This window comes from Heterodontus francisci, chromosome 20 (genome assembly GCF_036365525.1).
Source record: "Heterodontus francisci isolate sHetFra1 chromosome 20, sHetFra1.hap1, whole genome shotgun sequence".
Classification (NCBI taxonomy): domain Eukaryota; kingdom Metazoa; phylum Chordata; class Chondrichthyes; order Heterodontiformes; family Heterodontidae; genus Heterodontus; species Heterodontus francisci.
In genome coordinates this window covers 29,390,994-29,415,344 of record NC_090390.1, presented here as the reverse complement: position 1 = coordinate 29,415,344, position 24,351 = coordinate 29,390,994, and the positions used below count along the sequence as shown (strand labels likewise).

Sequence of the window (24,351 nt, the reverse complement as noted above, 5' to 3'; positions counted from 1 at the left end):
CAAAATTGATATTCTGGCCGCGAGCCGGAACTTCCTCGCGTTCGGAACTCTGTTCGGAGTTCCGAGGCGTGACACTGGTGGGGAGGGGAGAGGAGTGAAATCTTCACGTCGGATGGCGTGTGGGAGCAGGGGAAACCATTCCAATTGGTTATGGGGATGGTGGGAAGGAGTTGAGGGTCAAACGTTCTGAAGGTGGGGGAGTTAAAGTTCGGCATTTTCAAAAGTATTTTTTTAAAATGAGAACTCAGTGGGGAGGGGGGAAGGGGAATCAAAGATAAAGTAAAATTTTCTGCACTTTCTATGAAAAATACACCTTTAAACATGAAAATGAAAACGAAAACCAAGGGCCTGAAGACCTTTAAAAATTGCGCCGGACACTACACAGTGGTGCCGGGTGCCATTGCCTGGGACGGAGCGGCCATCCCTTCTAGGCCATCGGGAGCAGCCACTCCACCCCTTCTATTTAAATGAGCCCCCAAGCAAAATATTGCAGTGGCTCAGCGACGGCACATCCGCGCGGGCAGACCGCTGAGATCAAAGCATACTGCCACAATTTGCGCCAAGCTCATAAAATTCAGCCCTGTGCCTCTATTTATAAAGCCCAGGATCCTGTATACCTTTTTAACCAATTTCTCAACCTGCCCTGCCATCTTCAAAGATTTGTGTATCTATACCCGAGTCTCTCTGCTTCTGCACGCTCTTTCGAATTGTATCCTTTAATTTATATTTCCTCTATCATCCTACCAAAATGCAGCACTTCACACTTCTCGGCATTAAATTTCATCTGCCACGTGTCTGTCCATTCCACCAGCCTGTCTATGTCGTCTTGAAGTCTATCGCTATCCTCCTCACAGTTCACAATACTTCTAAATGTTATCAGCAAATTTTGAAATTGTGCCCTGCATACCCAAATCTAGGTCAATTAATATAGATCAAGAAGAGCAGTGCTCCTAGTACTAACCCCTGGGGAACCCCACTGTATGCCTTTCTCCAGTCTGAAAAACAACCATTCACTACTACTTTCTGTTTCCTGTCACTCAGCCAAATTCGTATCCATGCATTCACTGTCCCTTTTATTCCATGGGCTTTAAGGTTGCTGACAAGCCTGTTATGCGTCACTTTATCAAACATCTTTTGGAAATTCATCTACCCCTCATCAATCCTCTCTGTCACCTCATCAAAAAACTCAATCAAGTTATTTAAACATGATTTAGCTTGAACAAATCCGTGTTGCCTTTCCCAAATTAATCCAGATTTGTCCAAGTGACTGTTAATGTCTTCCCGGATTATAGTTTCTAAAAGCTTTCCCACCACCGAGTTTAAACTGGCCTGTAGCTGTTTTTTTGAACAAGGGTGTAACATTTACATTTCTCCAGTCCTCTGGCACCACCCCTGTATCTAAAGAGAACTGGAAGATTATCAGATTATTGCCAATGCTTCTGCAATTTCCACCCTTACTTCCCTTGGTAGCCTCAAATGCACCTCATCCAGTTCTCTGACTTAAGTTTAAGTATAGCCAGCCTTTCTAATACCCAGTTTTTATAAATTTTTAGCCCATCCAGTATCTCAACTACCTCCTCTTTCACTATGAGTTTGACAGCATCTTCTTTCTTGGTAAAGACGGATTCAAGGTACTCATTTGGTACCTCAGCCATGCCCTCTGCCTCCATGCGTAAATCCCCTTTTTATCCCTTATCGATTCCATTTACTACCCGTTTACTATTTATATGCCTTTAGAAGACTTTTGTATTCTTTTTAGGCTAGCTGCCAGTCTCTTCTCATGCTCTCTCCTTGCTTCGCTTATTAGTTTGTTTTCACTTCTCCGCTGAACTTCCTATATTCAGCCTGGCTCTCACGTTATCAAGCTGACATCTGTCATACACACCATTTTTCTGTTTCATCATCTTTTGTCATCCAGGGAGCTCTGACTTTGTCCTGCCTTTACCCCTCCTGGCAATGTATCTTGACTGTACCCGAACTATCTCCTCTTTAAAGGCAGTTCGTTGTTCCGTTACGATTTTTCCTGCCAATCTTTTATTCCAATTTATCAGGGTCAGATCCATTCTGACCCCATTGAAATTGGCCCTCCCCCAATTAATTATTTTTACTCAGAATTGCTCCTTGTCCTTTTCCATAGGTAGCGTAAACCTTATGATACTCTGTTCACTGACCCCTAAATGTTCCCCGAATGACACTCGATCCACTTAATCAACCTCATTCCCCAGAACCAGCTCTAGTAATACCTTATTCCTTGTTGGGCTGGAAACATACTGATCCAGAAAATTTTCCTGAACACACTTCAGAAACATCTCCCCCTTTCTGCCTCAGACACTGTTACTATCCCAGTCTATATTAGATTAATTAAAGTTCCCCATTATAACTATTCAAAAGTTTTTGCACCTCTTAATTGATGGTCTTTTAATGATGGCCATGAAACCATTGTCGAGAGTTGTAAAAACCCATCTGTGTCACTGTCACGGTCCTGTAGTTTTTATTTGGAAGATGCAGTTTGCTTTTACGGCTTGCAAGGGATCAGTATTGCTTTAACAGCCAGCAAGCCTCAGGAGTTATAGGAAGGTGCATTTTCGTTGCTTTAGAAACGGCCATTTGGTGACTGCGATTCAGAGTACATTCTCGATACCATAGAAACAGCCATGAGTGAGCCTGATGCGATACACTTGTTTCAATTCAGTTTTGAACTGGCAGTTAATAAGACAGTTTGAACACACAGACAGAAGACACACACAGCTGTGATGATCACACCTGAAAAAGTGCTCTCAACCATTTAAACTGAAGGAAGAGGATTTTAGTCTGTTTAATTATTATCTCTCAAAATTCTAAAACATCAAGCCAAAACAGAGATCTCTGGTAATTTAAATTTAAGAAAGGGAAGTTAGACTGTGACAATCTTTTGTCCCACAAAAATTCTAAAGTCAGATTGATTCTGTTGAAAGTATTTGCAACTCATTAATTGTTGAAATTCGCTGGAGAAGGAAAGCAACATCCTGTAACGACTTCGGGCAACATCCTGTGAGGACTTTGAGCAACATCCTGTGAGGACTTTGAGCAACATTGGATTGTAAATTTGCAAGGACTCTAATTTTTTCGATGTTAAATGTTGGTTATATCTTCATAGTGTTTAAGAATTTAGTTCTTCTAATTAAAGAGTTAATTTGTCGATTTAAAGACACCTGGTTTGGTTAGCCTCATTCGGGGGGTTAATAGATGGTACAATTTGGCTGGGTCTTTTTTTAATTTGGAAAGTTTTCAAATGATATGTTAGCCGATCTGCGGAATGACGGGATTGAATTAACAGTGTGTTGGTCCCACCACAAACAGATTCGTATATTTTGATTGGGGGCTTTGACAGGAGAAGTCGGTCGTAACAGTCACTAATGTCCTTTAAGGAAGGAAATCTGCCATCCTTACCTGGTCTGGCCTACATGTGATCCAGACACACAGCAATGTGGCTGACTCTTAAATGCCCTCTGAAATGGGCTAGCAAGCCACTCAGTTTTATCTAACCGGTACAAAGTCAATAAGGAATGAAACCGGACGGACCACTCGGCATCGACCTAGGCACCAGAAACGACAACAGCAAACCCAGCCCTCTCAACTCTGCAAAGTCCTCCTCTGGGGGCTTGTGCCAAAGTTGGGAGAGCTGTCTCACAGACTAGTCAAACAACAGCCTGACATAGTCATACTCACCGAATCATACCTTACAATGTCCAAGACACCGCCATCACCATCCCGGGTATAACCTGTCCCAGCAGACCCAGCAGAGGTGGCAGCACAGTGGTATACAGTCGGGAGGGAGTTGCCCTAAGATTCCTCAACGTTGACTCCAGACCCCATGAAGTCTCATGGCATCAGGTCAAACATGGGTAAGGAAACCTCCTGCTGATTACCACCTACTGCTCTCCCTCAACTGATGAATCAGTACTCCTTCATGTTGAACAGCACTTGGAGGTAGCACTGAGGGTGGTAAGGGCACAGAATGTACTCTGGGTGGGGGTCTTCAATGTCCAACACCAAGAGTGGCTCAGTAGCACCACTATTGACTGAGCTGGCCGAGTCCTCAAGGACATAGCTGCTAGACTGGGTCTGTGGCAGGTGGTGGGGGAACCAACAAGAGGGAAAAATATACTTGACCTCGTCCTCACCAATCTGCCTGTCACAGATGCATCAGTCCATGACAGTACTGGCAGGAGTGACCACCGAAGAGTCCTTGCGGAGACAAAGTCCCATCTTCACATTGAGGATACCCTCCATCGTGTTGTGTGGCCACTACCACCATGATAAATGGGAGAGATTTTGAATAGATCTAGCAATGCAAAACTGGGCATCCATGAGGCGCTGTGGGCCATCAGCAGCAGCAGAATTGTACTCAACCACAATCATGGCACGGCATATCTCCCACTCTACCATTGCCATCAAGCAGAGGGACCAACCTTGGTTCAATGAAGAGTGCAGGAGGGCATGCCAGGAGCAGTACCAGGCACACTTCAAAATCAGGTGTCAACCTGGTGAAGCTACAAACCAGGACTACTTGCATGCCAAACTGTGTAAGCAGCATGCGATAGACAGAGCTAAGTAATCCCATAACCAACGGATCAGGTCTAAGCTCTGCAGTCCTGCCACATCCAGCCGTGTATGGTGGTGGACAATTAAACAACTAACTGGAGGAGGTGGCTCCACAAATATCCCCATCCTCAATGATGGGGAGCTCAGCACATCAGTGCAAAAGATAAGGCAGAAGCATTTGCAACAATCCTCAGCCAGAAGTGCCAAGGTGATGGTCCATCTTGGCCTCCTCCTGAACTCCCCAGCAACACAGATGTCAGTCTTCAGCTAATTCACTCCACGTGATATCAAGAAATGACTGAAGGCACTGGATACTGCAAAGGCTATGGGCCCTGACAACATTTTGGCAATATTACTGAAGACCTGTGCTCCAGAACTTGCCATGCCCCTAGCCAAGCTGTTCCAGTACAGCTACAACACTGGCATCTACCCGGCAATGTGGAAAATTGCCCAGGTATGTCTTGTACACAAAAGCGGGACAAGTTCAACCTGGTCAATTACCACCCCATCAGTCTACTCTCAATCATCAGTAAAGTGATGGAAGGTGTTGTGAACAGTGCTATAAAACAGCATTTGCTTAGTAATAACCTGCTCAGTGACGCTCAGTTTGGGTTCCACCAGGACCACTCAGCTTCTGACCTCATTACAGTCTTGGTTCAAACATGGACAAAAGAGCTGAATTCAAGAGGTGTGGTGAGAGTGACTGCCTTTAACATCAAGGCGGCATTTGACCAAATATGGCATCAAGGAGCCCTAGCAAAACTGGAGTCAATGGGAATTGGAGGAAAATTCTCTGCTGGTTGGAATCATACCTAGTGCAAAGGAAGATGGTTATGGTTGTTGGAGGTAAATCATCTCAGCTGCAGAAATTCCTAAGGGTAGTGTCCTAGGCACAACCATCTTCAGCTGCTTCATCAATGACCTTCCTTCAATCATATGGTTAAAAATGGGGATGTTCGCTGATGATTGCACAATGTTCAGCACCATTTGCGACTCCTCAGATACTGAAGCAGTCGGCGTAGAAATGCAGCAAGAGCTGGACAATATCGAGACTTGGGAGGATAAGTGACAAGTAACATTCGCGACGCAGAAGTGCTAGGCAATGACCATCTGCAATAAGAGAGAATCTAACCATCTCCCCTTGACATTCAATGGCTTTATGATTGCTGAATCCCCCACTATCAACATCCTGGGGGTTACCATTCACCAGAAACGGAACTGGAGTAGCCATATAAATACCGCGGCTACAACAGCAGGTCAGAGGCTAGACATCCTGCAGCGGGTAACTCACCTCCTGACTTCCCAAAGCCTGTCCACGATCTACAAGGCACAAGTCAGGCGTGTGATGGAACACTCTCCACTTGTCTGGATGTGTGCAGCTCCAACAACACTCAAGTAGCTCGATACCATCCAGGACAATGCAGCCCACCTGATTGGCACCCCATCCACTAACAATGCACAATGGCAATAGTGTGTACCATCTACAAGATGCACTGCAGCAACGCACCAAGGCTCCTTAGACAGCACCTTCCAAACCCCTCTACCACCTAGAAGGACAAGGGCACCAGATGCATGGGAACATCGCCACCTGCAAGTTCCCCTCCAAGCCACACACCATTCTGACTTGGAACTTTCTTGCCATTCCTTCACTGTTGCTGGGTCAAAATCTTGGAACTCCTTTCTTAATAGCACTGTTGGTGTACCTACCCCATGGACTGCAGCGGTTCAAGAAGGCTGCTCACCACCACCTTCTCAAGGGCAATTAGGGATGGGCAATAAATGCTGGCCTGGCCAGCGTCACCCACATCCCATGAAAGAATAAAAAAAAAATTTTGCAAGCAAAAACAATGCCAGGTATGTCACTAAATCAATTTTCAATATCGTGTTGAGAAAGTAAGTCAATAAATTAGTCTTTTCCTTTAAAACATCTTCACAAAAATGCACATTTGTTGTTCGTTTTATGAGAGAGATACATTTTTAATGCCTTTATCTTTCGAAATTTGCTCACTGGCCCCCCAGGCCGAGCAAAAATCGTAATGCAGCCCTCCGCCTAAAAGGTTGGACAACCCTGCTCTCGGACATTCTCCCTCTCCAGTACTATAATATTCTCCTTAATCAATACAGCCACCAGTAGCTCCTTTCTTTCCTTCCCTATCTTTCCTGAACACCTTGTGTCCAGGAATATTTACCCAGTCCTGCCCTTTTTTGAGCCAGGTCTCCGTTTTCCCACAACATCATATTATCTGGTAATTATCTGCACTTGCAGCTTGCCAAAAGTATTTACCAGGCTCCATACATTCACCTACATGCACTGTAAACCTAATTTACACCTTAATGCATTCCCTCTTACTCTGACCCCATCTGATACCTTACTATTTCTTACTCTAATGCCATCTGAATCTTTCAATTCTTTGTACGACTTGTTTCTGCTTTCTAATGTTACAACCTGTTTCACACCCACCGCCCCCCACCCTCCAAGCTGGATTAAACACTCTCCTATAGAACTAGCAAACCACCCCACAAGGACCTTGGTCCAGGCCCTGTTGAGGTGCAAACATTCTGGCCCGTACTGGTCCCTCTTCACCCAAAACTACTCTCAATGTCCCAAGAATCCCTGCTGCACTATCTCTCCAGCTGCTGCTCAAGTTCCAAAACCTAGTGTTTCAGCTGGCGACACTTCCTGCATGAGAAGCATCCCGGAGTTCTGACAAGGAAAAACGATGCAGCGCTGACTAACCAAAGAAGTTAAGGATAGTATTACATTAAAAGAACAGGCTTAAAATGGTGCCAAAAAGAATAGTAAACCTGAGGATTGAGGGGATTTTAAAAGTTAGCAAAGAAATTGATATAGAGGGAGAAAATAGATTATGTGTAAAGTAGCAAGAAATATAAAAACAGATTGTAAGAGCTTTTACAAATATGTAAAAAGGAACAGGTTAGCAAAAGTAAACATGGGTTCCTTAGAGACAGAGACTGAGAAATTATAATGGGAAAAAGGAAATGGCAGAAACATTAAACAACTATTTTGTACTTCACTTCAAAGTAGAAGACTCAAAGAACATGCTAGAAAGTGTAGGGAATCAAAGGTCTAATGAGAATGAGGAACTTAAAGTAATGAATATCAGTAAAGTAATAATACTGGAGAAATTAATGGGACTAAAAGCTAACAAATCCCTGGACTGGATGGCTTACATCCTAGAATTTTAAAAGAGGTGGCTACAGACAGAGTGAATGGATTGGTTGAACTCTTCCAAATTCTTTAGATTCTGGAATGGTCTGCATAGAGTCATAGAGTTACACAGCACAGAAACAGGCCCTTCGGCCCATCATGTCCGTGTTGACCATCAAGTCTATCTATCATTAAGGACCTGTTCACTGGGCACTTGGAAAACTACAATATGATTAAGCAAAGTCGACATGGTTTTATGAATGGAAAATTGTGTTTGACAAATTCACTCGAGTTTTTTGAGTATGTAAATAGCAAGGTAGGTAAAGGGCAACCAGTGGATATAATATATTTGGATTTTCAGAAGGGATTCGATAAGATGCCACACAAGATTTTGTTATACAAGATAATGGCTCATGGGATTGGGGATAATATATTAGGATTGAGGATTAGTTAACAGACACAAGATAGAGATTAGGAATAAATAAGCCATTTTTGGGATGGCAGGGTATAAATGGTGGAGTGTCGTAAGGATCAATGCTTTACAGTCGATATCAATGATTTAGATGAGGATATCAAGTGTAATGTATCCAATTTAGTTTTAAAGATACAGCACTGAAACAGGCCCTTTGGCCCACCGAGTCTGTGCCGACCATCAATCACCCATTTATACTAATGCTACACTAATTCCACATTCCTACCACATCCCCACCTGTCCCTATATTTCCCGATCACCTACCTATACTAGGGTCAATTGCTAATGGCCAATTTACCTATCAACCTGCAAGTCTTTGGCATGTGGGAGGAAACCGCAGCACCCGGAGGAAACCCACGCAGACAAAGGGAGAACCTGCAAGGGCGGCACAGTGGCGCAGTGGTTAGCACCGTAGCCTCACAGCTCCAGCGACCCGGGTTCAAATCTGGGTACTGCCTGTGTGGAGTTTGCAAGTTCTCCCTGTGTCTGCGTGGGTTTCCTCCGGGTGCTCCGGTTTCCTCCCACATGCCAAAGACTTGCAGGGTGATAGGTTAATTGGCCATTATAAATTGCCCCTAGTATAGATAGGTGGTAGGGAAATATAGGAACAGGTGGGGATGTGGTAGGAATATGGAGTTAGTGTAAGATTAGTATAAGTGGGTGGTTGATGGTCGGCACAGACTCGGTGGGCCGAAGGGCCTGTTTCAGTGCTGTATCTCTTAAAAAAAAAACTCCACACAGGCAGTACCCAGATTTGAACCCGGGTCGCTGGAGCTGTGAGGCTGCAGTGCTAACCACTGCGCCACTGTGCCACCCCAATTTTACTGACAATACAGAGCTAGGTGGGAAAGAAAGGTGCTAAGAGGCTGCAAAGGGACATAGAGCAGTTAGTGGGCAATAAGGTGGCAGTTTGGAGCAAAATGTGGAGAAGTATGAAATTATCTACTTTGGTAGGAAGAATGGGAAAGCAGAATATTTTTAAAAGGTGAGAAACTACTAAATGTTGCTATGCAGAGGGATTTGGGGTTCTTGTAAATGAATCACAAAAAGTGAACATACAGGTACAGCAAGCAATTATGAAAGCAAATGGACTGTTCACTGTCATTGCAACGGTTGCAGTGTTAAAGTAACAAAGTCTTGCTGCAATTATATAGGGCTTTGGGGAGACCACACCTGGAGTAGCGTGTGCTCTCCTTACATAAGGAAGGATATATTTGCCTTGAAGGCCGTGCAATGAATGTTCACTAGATTGATTCCTGGGATGACAGGGCTCTCCTATGACAAGAGATCAAGTAGAATGGGCCGCGGTTTTCTCGAACTAGAAGAATGAGAGGTGCTTTCAATGAAATGTATAAAGTTCTTCGAGGACTTCACAGGGTTGATGCTGGGAGGTTGTCTGCTAGAGAATCTAGACCCAGGTATCATAGTCTCAGGATAAAGGGTTGGCGATTTAGGACTGAAAGGAGGAGAAATTTCTTCACTTCAATCTTTGGATTACTCTACCCTAGAGGGCTGTGGATGCTCAGTTGTTGAGCATATTCAAAACTGCGATCAAAGATTTTTGGACACTAAGGGAATCAAGGGATATAGGGATTGGGCGAGAAAGTGAAGTCAATGTAGAATTTCAGCCGTGATGTTATTGAATGGTGGAGCAGGCTCGAGGTGCCACATGGCCTACATTTGCTCCAATTACTGATGTTCTTACGTACTGCTCTGCAATTGTCAGCATGGATTTTGTGCTCAAGTCTCTGGAATGGGCTTTAAATTCACAACCTTCTAACTCAGAGGCAAGAGCCACTGAGCCACGGCTACACTAACATTAGAAAGATTCCATACAAAGTTTTAAAGGTTCCTTGAAGTATGACAGACTTCCTAGATTTCCTTTTAAAATACAGCAGTGCACCTTGCTGGTGTTATATGAAGTTTCTTTATGCAGAAAGCTGTTGGGAGTTGATGAGGTTCAGATAACTGAATAATTTAAGGGAAAAATGGATAAATATTTAAAGATCAGGAAGATATAGGTCGGGATTTTAAGCCCCCTCAATGAGCTGGTTGGTGGCAGTGGTGGTGGGGTTGCGGGGTGAGGTGGGGGTTGGTGTAGGTTAGAGTTGGAAGCTCGGGGGGCCCTTCCTGACCCACTCCCGCCTCCATTTTACGGAGGGCAGCAGTGGCGAAAACCGGCCCGCCTGCCCCAGGCCAGTTAACGGCCACTTAAGAGCCTCCGCCTGCCTCCACAGGGATTTTACCCTTGGCCAGTCAGGCGGCCCAGGCCTGAGAAAAGCCATCTGACAAAAGCAGGCAGCTTTCTGACAGCCTGGGGTGGGGAGGCCCTCATGATCTGGCACCCTATGCCCGACGGAGGGCCACCCCCGATGCCCCAACCACCCGCCACACACCACACGTCCCCCCAATCAACCACCCTTGCCTTGCCGGGCCCGACCAATCACCTCCGGCGAGGCCCTGAAAACATACCTTTTCCCGGGGCCGTCCTTCCTCTTGTTCTCGGAGCTGGGTCGCAGTCCCAGCAGTGGTCACTGCTCTCGGTAGTGCTGCTGGGACAAAGAGCTGCCGGCACGCTGATTGGCCGGCAGCTCCATTTGGTGGGATCTCCTGCCTCAACGAGGTGGAAGTCCCGCCTCAGACCAACTAAAGGCTTGGGGACCGCAAAATGCAGTCTGGATCCCCAGGTCAGGCGGAGGCAGGGTCGCCACTGATTTTTCAGTTGGTGGACGACTCCTGTCCGTCGAGAGTAAAATTCAGCCCATAGGGTTATATTTTTAGATAAGCAGAGACAGGAAGTATTGTGGAGGAGGAAGTCCGTGGATAAACTTACTGCTTTCTCTAAAACTTTGAATTTTCTTTAAAGTACATCAGACAATGAGATTAAAGTACCATGTAGATACATGCACGGTTAACTAACATCACTTACCTTTATTTGGACAGTCACTGTAGCTAAACCTGGAGGCATGTTTCCCCCACTGTCCAGTGCCTCAACTACAAAAGTGTAGCTTGTATCTGCAGTAGGCAGAGTTTCATAATCCACAGACTCTAAAATTGACAAGTCTCCTGTCCACTGATTGACAGAAAACAGCTGGTTGGCCTCCTCAGTTCTGATACGATAAGTTGTATTTGGACCAAAGTCAGCATCTGTTGCCTGAAACAAAACAAAACAATAAAAATCAGTACAGATCTGTTGGTCGGTTCAGAAGACTTATTAACTGAGATTTTATGGAAGAAAACTGGCTTTATATATCCAATCACTGTATTTATCTTCATGGAGGACCATAATCACAAGTCAGATAAGAAAACTTGCAAGTTTAAAGTCACAATAATCATATAATGTAAAATATAAATATTATTAAAGTTAACTGGTTGACATGAATGAGAACATTTTTATGTTTTGTAGAGAAACAATTAAGAACCAATTTTTAATAGATTTTAATGGCTGCCAATCAAAATGGTGGTTAAGCATAATTATCATTTGGGTGATTTTTTTGCAATGTTGGGTGGACCTTTGAACTTTGGCAGGGGTAGTTCGATCAGCCACACATTACATCCAGTGTTCCTTTGTATTGACTTCAATGATTCACTACCTCCAGTTCTACATGCCTGCTGAGGTACAAACTTCATACTGTGATGTCATCAACAGGGAGGGCAGTAAATGAAACAGCTAGGTATGGTGTGCCTATCATATTGCTTTTTCATGCATCTTAAGTCGATAAGTTTCAGTTTAGCTGGTAAAAATGATGAAAATTTCAATAATCGATTGTGGAACATGCCGTATAGTTATGTGCAAAGGATCTACACAAATTTAGTAAATTACAATTTAAGTTTATCTGGAAAAGCCAGTTATATTGTGCAGTTGGCAATTTGCCCTCAAAAAGGAATGCCAACTTTTTGTTAGCAAGTCTAAATTAAGCAAAATAAAAGTAAATGAAAATAAACAACTTGAGAAACATGTGTTTCTGTAACTGATCTATAAAATTGCTTTCATTGTATTTTGTATTAAAATATAACTAGTGACAAGATTCCAACATAATAATGATAATAAATAAAATACATTATTGCCATGAAACTTCAGTTGATTATGACCAGGAAACACATATGTAGAAATGTTTCACATGTTATCAATGTGAAACCCATCAATAAGAATTCAGCACAACTCTTCTGACCAGGGATTCTTTAAGATAGGTGCTTGCTTTGATCTAAGGATGACCGTTGGGAATGAAGTTAAAATTTAAATGAAGTTTGCAAAGTATGAGCACCAGTGAAGCACTGGTAATGCTATTATAAATTCCACTTCAGTACTATTGTATATTAAAAAGGTCCACTTCATTCATCTACAGCGACTACTTACCTTTCAAATATTTTAATATTTAGGAAATATTAAATGAGAATATTGTAAAGTCATGAAGCAAAGAAGCATATTTGACATTTAATTTAATCAAGCTTGATAACAATCCTATCATTAAAGAGAAAAACATGCTTAAAGCATAGCTGTTTTGGCAGTTTACAATTCCCTTCTCATTTTGAGTGTCAGAATTACAAGATCTGTAATAAAAGCTGACATTACGTATATCTCACAAGGGAAGACCTCACAGAACCAAAACACATTGATGATGTAGAGCTTATTATGCTGTCTTGTTAATAGATTATGGAAGAAGATGCCCGAATGTGTTTTACTGGGCAATATGCTAGCTGAGTGCAAAGTTTCTAAGAGAATCTCTTGGGATTGAGTAAGGTTTACAATCTCCATCTGCCACTGAACCTGCATCTGTGACAGCATTGCTGTGTGTAGCGACAGCTGTTTTGGTTTGAGTGTGTTGGGAGATTGTCCCTTATGCAGAGATGCCAGTAAAGAATTTGGGACTTTTGCTCAAACTTTGAATTTACTCAGCATTAATTCTCACTTTGCTCATGAGTTAAAATTAGTCCCATTAGAGACAATTCTAGTCAAATGTACCTCAAGTGCAAATCTCAGAAGAACACAGGCTGCACCAGTGTGCATTTCTCCATTGCAATCATAGGTGATATTTTTCACTCCTGGTGCTGAAGCAGAGTGCCATTCTATTCCATCTACTCTTTCTCCCCTTACTCACTTACTCACTCACAACATGTGTATTGCAGCAGATTACCATTACACATTGGACTGAATTTTACCAGCCCCTCAATGGCGCAGGTTGCGGCGCGGGGGCCAGTAAAATGTTGTGGGGAGAGGCCCGCCTCGACCCACGACATCAAGACAGGCCGGCCACATTTTACCGGCGGCGGCGAGACCTCAGTGCACCCTCACCCGCCGCAGGGCAGCAGCACCACAATTAGTATATGGTAATGCTTACTTACCTATGCTGATTATGAAGCCTTCCGCCTCTCCACCAACAGGGCCAGATTTTTTGTTGAACGGCGCTGTCACATGCCGTCCCGTTCACAATCTGAAAAGCCGGTGTGTCCTCACTCTGCATTACGAAAGGGAGGAGGGAAGGGGGATACACTGGGGTCTAACTCTGCATTCTGGAAGGGAGGAGGGAGGGGGGATATGCAGGGGTCTCACTCTGCATTCTGAAAGGGAGGGGGTCTGGGATTACTGGAGGGAAAACTGTGCTGGCATGAAGGGAGGTACTGTGTACCATGCCTCCGTTAACAGTGTACGCTCTGTGTTTGTGAGGGGGCAATGGCACAATAGGCACCCTGTGTGTGGGGAGGATGCCAGAAAGGGCAGGAGCATTAAGGTTAGATGGATGGTGGGGCAATCGATTCAGCTGGTAGGATCTTGATGTGGTCATGCTGTGCCAATCTGAGTGTTAGCCAAGATGGGTAATGCCATGGCACGCCACATAGTCGATCCAGGAAAGCAGCTGATGTACCCGTCAACACCAATCCATGCCCTGTTAGGAACCTTTGAATAATTGCAAGGTTCAACTTTATTTATCACATGGAAATAGGTATGGCTCATCCTACATTGCGTGATCCTCTGCACATGAGGATCCGTATGTGGCAGAGGCAATACCAACAGGCAGGTGTGTTCCACGTAATAGCCCCCGGTGGTGAGCAGCAGCCCCCAAAGGGAGCCCGCCATTTCGGGTGCCGTGCATTTACAGGCCCCACATGATATGCCATCAGATGTCAGAGTACCTATGTCAGAGGAGATTGCGCATATAGAGAGGGTGGTGACAAGTCGCTGTATCCTGCTCAAGGATGACCTGCAGCCCATAGGCTCCGGTGGACATCCCATGCTTTTGTTCCTCGTAGTGGCAGCGGTTCTCAAGCCTGATGCCTCTGCAGCCTTTTAGGGGCCCACCAGAGACCTTTGCGGGGTCACAGAGTCAGCAGTGCACCGCTGCATCAGGGAAGTCACCGATGCCCTGCACCGGAGGGCCAATGAGGATGTCCGCTTCAGAACGGACTCTCACAGCCAGGCCTAGAGGGCCAGTGGTTCTGGCACCATAGCCGGAGAACCAGAGGTTACAATGTTCATAGACTACACTCATGTGGCCTTCAGGCCTACTGGCAGGCTACCACCTGCCGACATCACCATTAAAGGAGCCCTCTCAATCTAGATGAAGCTGGTATGTGAACACTGCACATGCTTGCAGCGAATGTGTGACCGCTTCTCAGGCAGCTGCCATGACACCTGGGTCTTGTGCCAGTCCGGGCTGCCACCGCTGTTCACTGAACTGGCTCAGATGGAGGGGTGGCTTCTTGGAGATAAGGGCTATCCTTAGCAAACATAGCTCCTGACATCAGTGAGAGGCTCCACCACTGCGACAGAGGAGAGATACAACGCCAGCCACTGAGCTACATGAGCCACCATTGAGCAAGAGATTGACATGCTGAAAGAGCACCTCCAATGCCTGGATGAATAGGATGATGCCCTGTACTACGGACCAAAAAGGCCAGCTCCTTTCTTTTCTGCTTAGCACAACGACACGCCCAATAGGGGTCCGGCCTGGCATGATGAGGAGAGATGTCAACAGGATTCCTCCTCAGACTATGAGGACGCTGAGGACCTACAATACGAAAGACGCATGGGAGGGCAGATGGCATCCAGGCTCTGCACGCAGGGCTAGCAGTGAGCTAGGGACATACAGAAGTGGCTGAGCAGACAAAGGCTGTCTGCTCCATAGGAACTGACATGAGCTCTGCAAGCCACACATCACCCTCGCTCACCTGCTGTGCACCAGTCCATATCAGCAGCATCCCTGTGTAAACCATTAGAGGCAGCAGCTGACTGAGCCAATGTCCATGTCACTGAGTCCGTGGAGACAGTCATGAGTAATGGTGGCATGGCAATGATGTTATTGCATACGTTGGCTCTTCTGCTGGCACACATCATTCACACAGAGAAAAGGACACACATGTTGATGAGTAACATTTAGTGAAAGATGTACTTACATTGCTGTGACACCCGTGCATTCCTATTTGTGTCAGTGTGTTCTCTGTATACTTCCGTCATATCGTTTATGGTCTATTTAAGTCTCACATCCAGGAATGTGCAAAATTAAGATTATTCACCCAGGTGCGGTACGCCTACAAGAAGGAATGATACACCTGAGTGGGAGAAGAGGATCGCAACTTCACAGGACACTGGGACACAGCAGGGTAAGTATGTGGCAGCAAAGCAGAAAGTACTGGGTAACTCAGCAGGTCAGGCAGCATTTGTGGAGAGAGAAGCAGAGTTAATTTCAGGTCTGTGAACTTGGACAAGTTAACTCTGCTTCTCTCTCCACAGATGCTGCCTGGCCTGCTGGATTTCTGCAGCACTTAATGCTTTGCTGCCAGATTAACAGCAGCCCCACTCTTCAGTAGTCAGGTAAGTATTTTTTGACAGCTGTCAGGAAGCAGGTGCTGGAGTGCTTAAAATAGACCCCCAGCACCTGCTGCACAACTGTCAAAGACTCTCTCAGTGCGCTGAATGTCCCTCCTCTCCCCAGGTAATATGGGGAGGGCGGCTCGACGCTGTGATTCTAATCAGCCCCTGCATCGGCAGTGGCCAGCGAATGCGGGCGCCCCACTGAGTTCAAAGGGTGCCGCAGCAAATGGTGGTGCCCCAATAAAAATCAGCCCAGTATCTATATAGGGCCTGATTTTAACTCTTGGCAAGTGAGTGGATTTTGCATGGTTAAAATTGGATCCACAATCGGGGGTGGCGGTGGCATAGTGGTATTGTCACTGGACTAGTAACCCAGAGACCCAGGGTATTGCTCTGGGGACGTGGGTTCAAATCCCACCACAGTAGAAGGTGGAATTTGAATTCAATTAATAAATCTGGAATTAAAAGCTAGTCTAATGATGGCCATGAAACCATTGTTGATTGTTGTAAAAACCCATCCGGTTCACGAATGTCCTTTAGGGAAGGAAATCTGCTGCCTTGACCTGGTCTGGCCTACATGTGACTCCAGACCCACAGCAATGTGGTTGACTCTTACATACCCTTTGAAATGGCCGAGCAAGCCACTCAGTTGTACCTAACCGCTGCGAAATCAATAAAAAGGGAATGACCGGACCGACCACCCGGCATCAACCTAGGCACCGGAAACGTCAACGGCAAACCCAGTTGACCCTGAAAAGTCCTCCTTACTAACATCTGGGGGCTTGTGCCAAAGTTGGGAGAGCTGTCCCACAGACTAGTCAAGCAACAGCCTGACATAGTCATACTCACAGAATCATACCTGACAGACAACGTCCCAGAAACTGCCATCACTATCCCTGGGTATGCCCTATCCCACCGGCAGGACAGACCCACCAGAGGTGGCAGCACAGTGGTATACAGTAGGGAAGTAGTTGCCCTGGGAGCCCTCAACATTGACTCTGGACCCCATGAAATCTCATGGCATCAGATCAAACATGGACGAGGAAACCTTCTGTTGATTACCATCTACCGCCCTCCCTCAGCTGATGAGTCAGTACTCCTCCATGTTGAACACCACTTGGAGGAAACACTGAGGGTGGTGAGGGCACAGAATGTACTCTGGGTGGGGGACTTCAATGTCCATTACCAAGAGTGGCTCAGTAGCACCACTACTGACCGAGCTGGCCGAGTCCTAAAGGACATATCTGCTAGACTGGGTATGCGGTAGGTGGTGAGGGAACCAACAAGAGGGGAAAACATACTAGACCTCATCCTCACCAATCTGCCTGCCACAGATGCATCTGTCCATGACAGTATTGGTAGGAGTGACCACCGCACAGTCCTTTTGGAGACTAAGTCCCGCTTTCACATTGAGGATACCCTCCATTATGTTGTGTGGCACTACCACTGTGCTATATGGGACAGATTTCGAACAGATCTAGCAATGCAAAACTGGGCATCCATGAGGCGCTGTGGGCCATCAGCAGCAGCAGAATTGTACTCAACCACAATCTGTAACCTCATGGCCCGGCATACCCCCCACTCTACCATTACCATCAAGCCAGGAGACCAACCCGGGTTCAATGAAGAGTGCAGGAGGGCATGACAGGAGCAGCACCAGGCATACCTCAATATGAGCTGTCAACCTGATGAAGATACAACGCAGGACTATCTGCGTGCCAAACTGCTTAAGCAGCATGTGGTAGACAGAGCTAAGCGATCCCATAGCCAACGGATCAGATCTAAGCTCTGCAGTCCTGCCACATCCAGCCATGTATGGTGGTGGACAATTAAACAACTAACTGGAGGAGATGGCTCCACTATTATCCCCATCCTCAATGATGGGGGAGCCCAGCACATCAGTGCGAAAGATAAGGCTGAAGCATTTGCAACAATTTTCAGCCAGAGGTGACGAGTTGATGATCCATCTCGGCCTCCTCCTGAAGTCCCCAGCATCACAGATGCAAGACTTCAGCCAATTCGATTCACTCTGTGTGATATCAAGAAACGACTGAAGGCACTGGATACTGCAAAGGCTATAGGCCCTGACAATATTCCGGCAATAGTACTGATGACCTGTGCTCCAGAACTTGCCAGACCCCTAGCCAAGCTGTTCCAGTACAGCTACAACAATGGCATCTACCCGGCAATGTGGAAAATTGCCCAGGTATGTCCTGTAAACAAAATCAGGACAGTCCAACCTGGCTGATTACTGCCCCATCAGCCTACTCTCAATCATCAGTAAAGTGATGGAAGGTGTCATCAACAGTGCCATCAAGCGACACTTGCTTATCAATAACCTGCTCAGTGACGCTCAGTTTGGGTTCCGTCAGGGTCACTCAGCTACTGACCTCATTACAGCCTTGGTTCAAACGTGGACAAAAGAGCTGAACTCAAGAGGTGAGGTGAGAGTGACTGCCGTTGACATCAAGGCAGCATTTGACCAAATATGGCATCACAGAGCCCTAGCAAAACTGAAGTCAATGGGAATCAGGGTAAAACCCTCCACTGGCTGGAGTCATACCTAGTGCAAAGGAAGATGGTTGTGGTTGTTGGAGGTCAATCATCTGAGCTCCAGGACATCACTGCAGGAGTTCCTCAGGGTAGTGTTCTAGGCCCAACCATCTTCAGCTGCTTCATCAATGGCCTTCCTTCAATCATAAGGTCAGAAGTGGGGATGTTCGCTGATGTTTGCACAATGTTCAGCACCATTCGTGACTCCTCAGATACTGAAGCAGTCTGTGTAAAAATGCAGCAAGATCTGGACAATATCCAGGCTTGGGCTGATAAGTGGCAAGTAACATTCGCACCACACAAGTGCCAGGCAATGACCATCTCCAATAAGAGAGAATCTAACCATCTCCCCTTGATATTCAATGGCATTACCATTGTTGAATCCCCCACTATCAACATCCTAGGGGCTACCATTGACCAGAAATTGAACTGGAGTAGCCATATAAATACCGTGGCTACAAGAGCAGGTCAGAGGCTAGGAATCTTGAGGTGAGTAACTCACCTCCTGACTTCCCAAAGCCTGTCCAGCATCTACAAGGCACAAGTCAGGAGTGTGATGGAATACTCTCCACTTGCCTGGATGGGTGCAGCTCCAACAACACTCAAGAAGCTCGACACCATCCAGGACAAAGCAGCCCGCTTGATTGGCACCCCATCGACAAGCATTCACTCCCTCCACCACCGAGACGCACAGTGGCAGCAGTGTGTACCATCTACAAGATGCACTGCAGCAACGCACCAAGGCTCCTTGGACAGCACCTTCCAAACCCACGACCTGTACCAACTGGAAGGACAAGGGCAGCAAATGCGTGGGAACACCACCACCTGCAAGTTCCCCTCCAAGTCATACACCATCCTGACTTGGAATTATATCGCCGTTCCTTCACTGTCGTTGGGTCATAATCCTGGAACTCCCTTCCTAACAGCACTGTGGGTGTACCTACCCCAAATGGACTATAGCGGTTCAAGAAGGCAGCTCACCACCACCTTCTCAAGGGCAATTAGGGATGGGCAATAAATGTTGGCCTGGCCAGCGACGCCCAAAACAATCCCATGAATGAATAAAATAAAATCTCTGTTTAAAGGTGTCTCTTTCAGTCACCATTCTAACATACTCCTCTTCTGTTTGTATAGACATCCCAGAAAAAACAGCATAGCTGCTCAAGATGCTAGCAAACTAGCACCTTCAAGGACTCCATCTGCAAAAGCACCAGCACAGGTACATTTACTTCAGGGCATTCAGATATCTTGAGAAACATGCTTTGAGTGAGTTATTGAATAGGCAAAAGCATGAAAGATTGTCGGAGTACTACTTTTGAAAACCCATTTCATGATTTAAATTTTTGGCTCTTTCCAAGTACAGTCAGTGGCCAATTGTTCAAAAAGAGACTTAACCTGATACATTGTGAGGATGAACTGCTGGCTTTTTCCACTTTGAAAAAAAGGCTTGCATTTATATAGTGCCTTTCTTTACCTTAAGGTGTCCCAAAACACTTTGCAGTCAATAAAGATTTTGATTCTATTTGCATGGTGTAACAGGAATGCAGTGACCCATCTGATTAAGCCAGGGTGAGTGTCATGATTATTTTATGTTTCTGCATCACGATATTGTGATTGATTAGGTCAAAGGCTTTTTGGCAGTCAATAACTCCTATGCGAGTATTCTCCTTTGGTTCTGCTGCTATTTGTATATTGTGTAGTGTGGCAATTTTCAATGCATCAATTTTACTTGGGTTAAAGGTTTTTGTTGTGACTCTCCCAAATCAATTTGCAAAGTCTTTTAATAACTTGGTAATAATTGTTGAGAGAAATTCAATCATTAGATTGTTACAATAATATTCTATGCAAATGAATCAACAGGGAACGAAAGAACACTGGGGTAGAATTCACATGTTTTAACACTTTCATTAAAATAGTGTACCAATAAAATTTCATATGAACACATTTGTATCACATTTCTGTATCCAACATTTTAACCACAGTGTTAATCCACTTGTTTTAAACTGGTTACGGCCTTTAATTAAATAGCAGACAGAGTCATTTCATGCAAACTCAGAAAACGTTCTTTGCGAATCAGAAGATTGGTGAAAGGCAGTTTTTCTTGTCCACTGCAGATGACTAAAATATTGTCCTTGTTTCAATCCTCATTAAAATAAATCAAGCATAATAAATGCAACAAATTCTAATGATGTACAAATGGTCATCAATAAAACATTATTTTCATTGATAAATTCAATGATTGAAATCACATTTTGATACATTTTGGACTAAAAATTGGATAAGGCACGTGAGGGTTGCAAGGCGCAATTATCCCAAGCCCGATCAAAGTGATGCAGGCAGTATGCAAATTTCTTGCTGCCTGCACATCTCCATGATTATTGTGTGCAGCCCAATGCTAAGCGCTGCTGAGTGGCTGCACGGTCAGCAGGTGGCTGGGGTTCATGTGTGGCTAACACCAATTAAAGTTAGCCTGCAGGTCTTAAAAGGGAGGTGCATTCTGGCTGCAACAAGGGCTTGAAGTGACTGGGAGCGACTTTGTGAGCAGGACAAAACCAGAGCAACGGAGCAACAGGCCAGAGAGAGGGCTCCAAGGTTCTCAGATGCAGTGCAGGAGACCTTAGTCCAGCAGATGGAAGGGAGAAGCGAGGTCATCTTTCAGCAAGAGGCCAAGTGGTCCTCCAGACAAGCACTTAGAAAGGGACAGGAACAGACAGTCATGGATGTCACTGACAGGTATCTAGCCCGGAGGACCTGGATAAAGTGCTGGAAAAAGTTGAATAACCTCACACAACTGGTCAAGGTCAAGGTGCATTTAAGGTCCTGTTAACACCCCTCTCTTAAACACTCTCAACTGAGCATGTGCCCAGCTGCATGGACCCCCTGACAAGTGCTATTGAAAGGGAATCACCATTCAATATGCAGGTGAGGTATTTTTGACTTTCCTTTGCTGCTGCAGAATCAGTACAAGTACTGTGTACTGTGCTGTGGGAGGAGTTGACAGAAGTTCTTGCAGTCAAAAGAGAGTGATGCTGGACTTTTGATTTTGATACTTGGGCTGCAGCATGACATGGAGATGGTGCACAGGCAGCAGAGAGGAGAAGCTGTTAACAGATGTTTGGAAGAGGCGGGCTCTCTACAGAAGGCCATATCCACCTAGGGTCTTCAGACAGTACTTCTCCTACTCTCACCTCAGCCAGGAGCGATGTCTATGGCAGCTATGCTTCACCAAGGAAGTGGTTACAGAACTACATCACCTCCTCAAACCAGACCTGCAGTCGCAGTGCAGGGAAAGGAGGGTGCTGCTAGTGGCCGTCAAAGTTACCGCGGCCCTCAATTTCCACATTAGTGGATCCTTCCATGCTGCAGCCAGCGACATCACCAACATTTTCCAGTTTTCCATGCATCCCTGCATCAGGGAGATGACAGAGGCTCCAAACACCAAGAGAGGGGCCTTCAATGTCTTCTCTTTAAGCAGGCGGAGCAAGTACATGGGTTTGCCAGGGTAGTGGGAATCCCCATGGTGCAGGGAGCCATCAACTTTATGGCTCTGCAGGTGCAACTGGGTGATGTACCAGAACTGCAAATGATTTCACTTCTTGAATGTGCAGTTGGTGTGCGAGCACGCACAGATCATCACGTTGGTTAGTTCCTGCTTTCATGGCAGCAGTCATGATGGTTTCATCTTGTGCCAGTCAGCTGGCCTCACCATCTTTGAGCCACCACATCGATACAGAGGGTGGTGCTTGGCGACAAGGGCTACCCATGTTGCACATGATTAGTAAAACCCCCCACCCCCCGACCACATGATGACAGTGCTCCTACAATGCGAGCCATGCTGTGACTAGGAGTGTCGTGGAGCAGACCATCAGCATCCTGAATCCTTTGTGTCTGGACCATGAAGGGGCAGTCCTCCAGTTCTCACTGGATGTGTCTTGGGATTTAAGATGGACTGCTATGTCTTCCACAACCTGGAGATCATCAGGCTGCAGCCTTTTGCCACCTAGGTCTTGGGTGACCACCTCAATGGGGGGAGGAAAGGGAGGAAGAGAAGCTAAGGGAGGAAGGGAGCAGGCATCCAAGACATCATTGCTGTCAGTGAGCCTCTCATCAGACTCTGGTTCACCTGAAAACTGTTGTGGGACACATTAAGAACGGACAACCTTAAGAGCGGACCAACTTAAGAACTGTAAGTGAAGATCATTAGAGGAGGTGATGTCACATCACACTTGACCAGTTGTGAGTGGAGCCTGGCAGAGTGAGAGGTATTCAAATTTAGCTCATGCTAAATATATATATACACTATTTGTATATACATGTCCCAATTCAGTTATAATAAAACACACATTTTATTGGGATATTACTTGTAGTCCTGTGCGTCTTACACCTAAACACACAGCAAAGGGGCAAGTAATATTATATGGTGGCAGAGGTGGGATTTATTTTTCCTGAAGACCACCAAATATCACATTGAAGCAACTTTTTATTTTTCCTGAAGAGCACATCAAGTGAGAGAACAAACAAAAGCAGGGTTCTTACCTGAAGGGGCTGAAGGTCCAGCAAGAGACACCACAATACTGCAGTGATCCAAGCTACAGACAGGATCCCAGGAGCTTTGAAACTCTGAGTCCAGCAGGCAATTTGCCAGGAGATCAGAGCTTTTACCTATCTGGCAGTGGATGAAGCCTAAACTGAAAAGAGCAGAAAGGGCCCAACAGTGCCACTGGATGTGCAGCACAAAGTAAAAGACTGGCTGTGGCAGCTGCTAGTACTGTAAGATGCAGCTGGCTGCTTAAAAAAAACTCTGAACTTAAAAAAAAACTCACTCCATTAAATAAAAGGTTGCTCACAGTTTTTTTTAGAACAATCACAGGGCGGCACAGTGGTGCAGTGGTTAGCACCGCAGCCTCACAGCTCCAGCGACCCGGGTTCAATTCTGGGTCCTGTCTGTGTGGAGTTTGCAAGTTCTCCCTGTGTCTGTGTGGGTTTTCGCCGGGTGCTCCGGTTTCCTCCTACCACCAAAAGACTTGCAGTTGATAGGTAAACTGGCCATTATAAATTGCTTCCAGTAGAGGTAGGTGGTAGGGGAATATAGGGACAAAGGTGGTAGGGGAATATAGGGACAGATAGGGATATGGGATTAGTGTAGGATTAGTATAAATGGGTGGTTGATGGTCGGCACAGACTTGGTGGGCCGAAGGGCCTGTTTCAGTGCTGCATCTCTAAATAAAATAAAATCAAACACCTGTATCAACAAAGAGCCTGTCTCTTGTTTTTTTTTAAAAACAAGCTGGGCAAACAATGAAGGCTGAAATCTCTCTCACTCTTAAAAGGGGCAGGTCTAAAATAAAAACAAATCTGTCTTAAAAGGGAAATGAAAAGAAGTGTGCCTGTGAAAAATAAAACCAGCAGAAGTCCTGTAGTTATAAACAATCAGGATCATTCAGACAATGGCTTTCAGATATCCAGTTATGGAATGGATGGTGTCAGACATAATGTCTGCATTTAAACTATTCTGACAGGAAATGGAGCTGTGTTTCCTGGATCAAGAGGTGAGTGGATCAGAGAAACAAGCTACCAAAATTAAGCTCACACTGGGCTACCAGGGTTTGCATGGCTCAATACCTCAGGATTGTCAGCTGAGAATCTGAAGGACCCTAGCAAGATCTGGACATTCCTGGAGCAGCAACTGAAGGTAAAGCTAAATTTCTGAGTACATAGGGTTGAGCTTGTGACCTATCGTCAAAGGTAAGAAGAGTCCATTGA

General features: G+C 45.5%; 1 protein-coding gene across 1 annotated transcript in view; it reads right to left on the bottom strand.

Annotated features, from left to right (window-relative positions):
• The window catches only part of pcdh15b (protocadherin-related 15b), an 843,531-nt gene that overhangs the window by 279,466 nt on the left and 539,714 nt on the right, over positions 1-24,351 (bottom strand). Inside the window, exon 22 of the mRNA XM_068053265.1 lies at positions 11,155-11,379. Within this exon, the coding sequence (XP_067909366.1) occupies positions 11,155-11,379 (225 nt within the window). The remainder of the gene's footprint in view (positions 1-11,154; positions 11,380-24,351) is intronic.